Source organism: Plasmopara halstedii (assembly GCF_900000015.1).
Source record: "Plasmopara halstedii genome assembly, contig: Scaffold_278, whole genome shotgun sequence".
Taxonomy (NCBI): Eukaryota; Oomycota; class Peronosporomycetes; order Peronosporales; family Peronosporaceae; genus Plasmopara; species Plasmopara halstedii.
Window position 1 is genome coordinate 1 of NW_020187199.1, and position 1,101 is coordinate 1,101.

Here is a 1,101-nt window from a genome sequence, read left to right on the forward strand (position 1 = left end):
AACTTGCATTCTCCGACTTCGTTAGCAAATTATCTTCCAGTAGCTGGTTATACGCTGCTTCTGCTCGGTAGAGATTTTGATTGAGCTCGTTATGACTTGCTTGCATATTTTGAATCAATTGGACCAAGTTATTAGTATCGATTTCGAGATCACGGATCCGATTATGAGCAGCTACAACCTTAGCAGTCTCTTCCGCACCTACCGCTCTCAGATCAGCAATCAGCTGTTCCAAGTCAGAACGATCTTGCTTGCTCTCATGCTAGTGTTTTGTAGGCTTGCTGTAGTGTAGCGTAAAACTCTCCAATAATCTTCTTTCAATCCATTCAGCTTTCGAGTCGAATCATCATTACTACTCTCAATACGTTCCTTCTCTCGTTGAAGTCTTCGATACAACTGACGACCATCTCTAAAGTCTTTGCGAAGCATGTCATTCTCCCGCTGTGACAACATGTGTTGATTGCTAAGATGTTCATATGCCATCATGGTTTGATTGATAGCGAGAACTGCTTGATCATACATTTGCTCTAGTTTTGTCTCGTAGCGAAGAAATTGAGATCGGACGTCTTCAGCTGCCATAAGAGCATACTCATCACTCTCACGACTCGGAGGAGTTGCACGTGGATCGGAACTTGATGTGGTGGTTGAAGTCGAGCTCTCGGTTTGCGTCCCGACCGATGTATGTGGTTTGAAAGGATCTAAACTGAAAGTGTCAGGGTTGATAAAAGCTTGACCATACGCTTTTTCTTTCGTCTTTTCTAATTGACTGTCGAGGGATAATCTATCAATTAATTTTTGTTGCTTCCGCGAGCGATCACTCAAAGATGAAAATGATGGAAACATGATTTAACACTTTGGGTTATATTTGAGCCAGAGATATAAATTTAATTAGAAGTGCTTAATAGCGTACCATCGTATAAAATTTTCGACCAATTAAATCGTACTTGCTGCGAAACCTGACTAATCAGCAACATTTGGCCTTTATTTTTTGTCGTCTCTGACTAAAATCCCATAGCGTCTCATCTGTCAATCCCGATATAGGTAGATCTCGAAGGACTGTTCGCAAATCAGCTCGACTTGGGGATCGAAGGATCATCAGTATCT

The 1,101-nt window shown here is 41.6% G+C and overlaps 1 protein-coding gene across 1 annotated transcript; it reads right to left on the reverse strand.

The window, feature by feature from the left end:
* Positions 1-219: 219 nt before the first annotated feature.
* On the reverse strand, positions 220-840 carry PHALS_04887 (uncharacterized protein; the record flags this gene model as incomplete). Its single annotated transcript, XM_024722602.1, has 1 exon — positions 220-840. One exon carries the CDS (start codon positions 838-840, stop codon positions 220-222), a length of 621 nt encoding a protein of 206 aa, XP_024573662.1.
* Between the last annotated feature and the right edge of the window lie 261 nt (positions 841-1,101).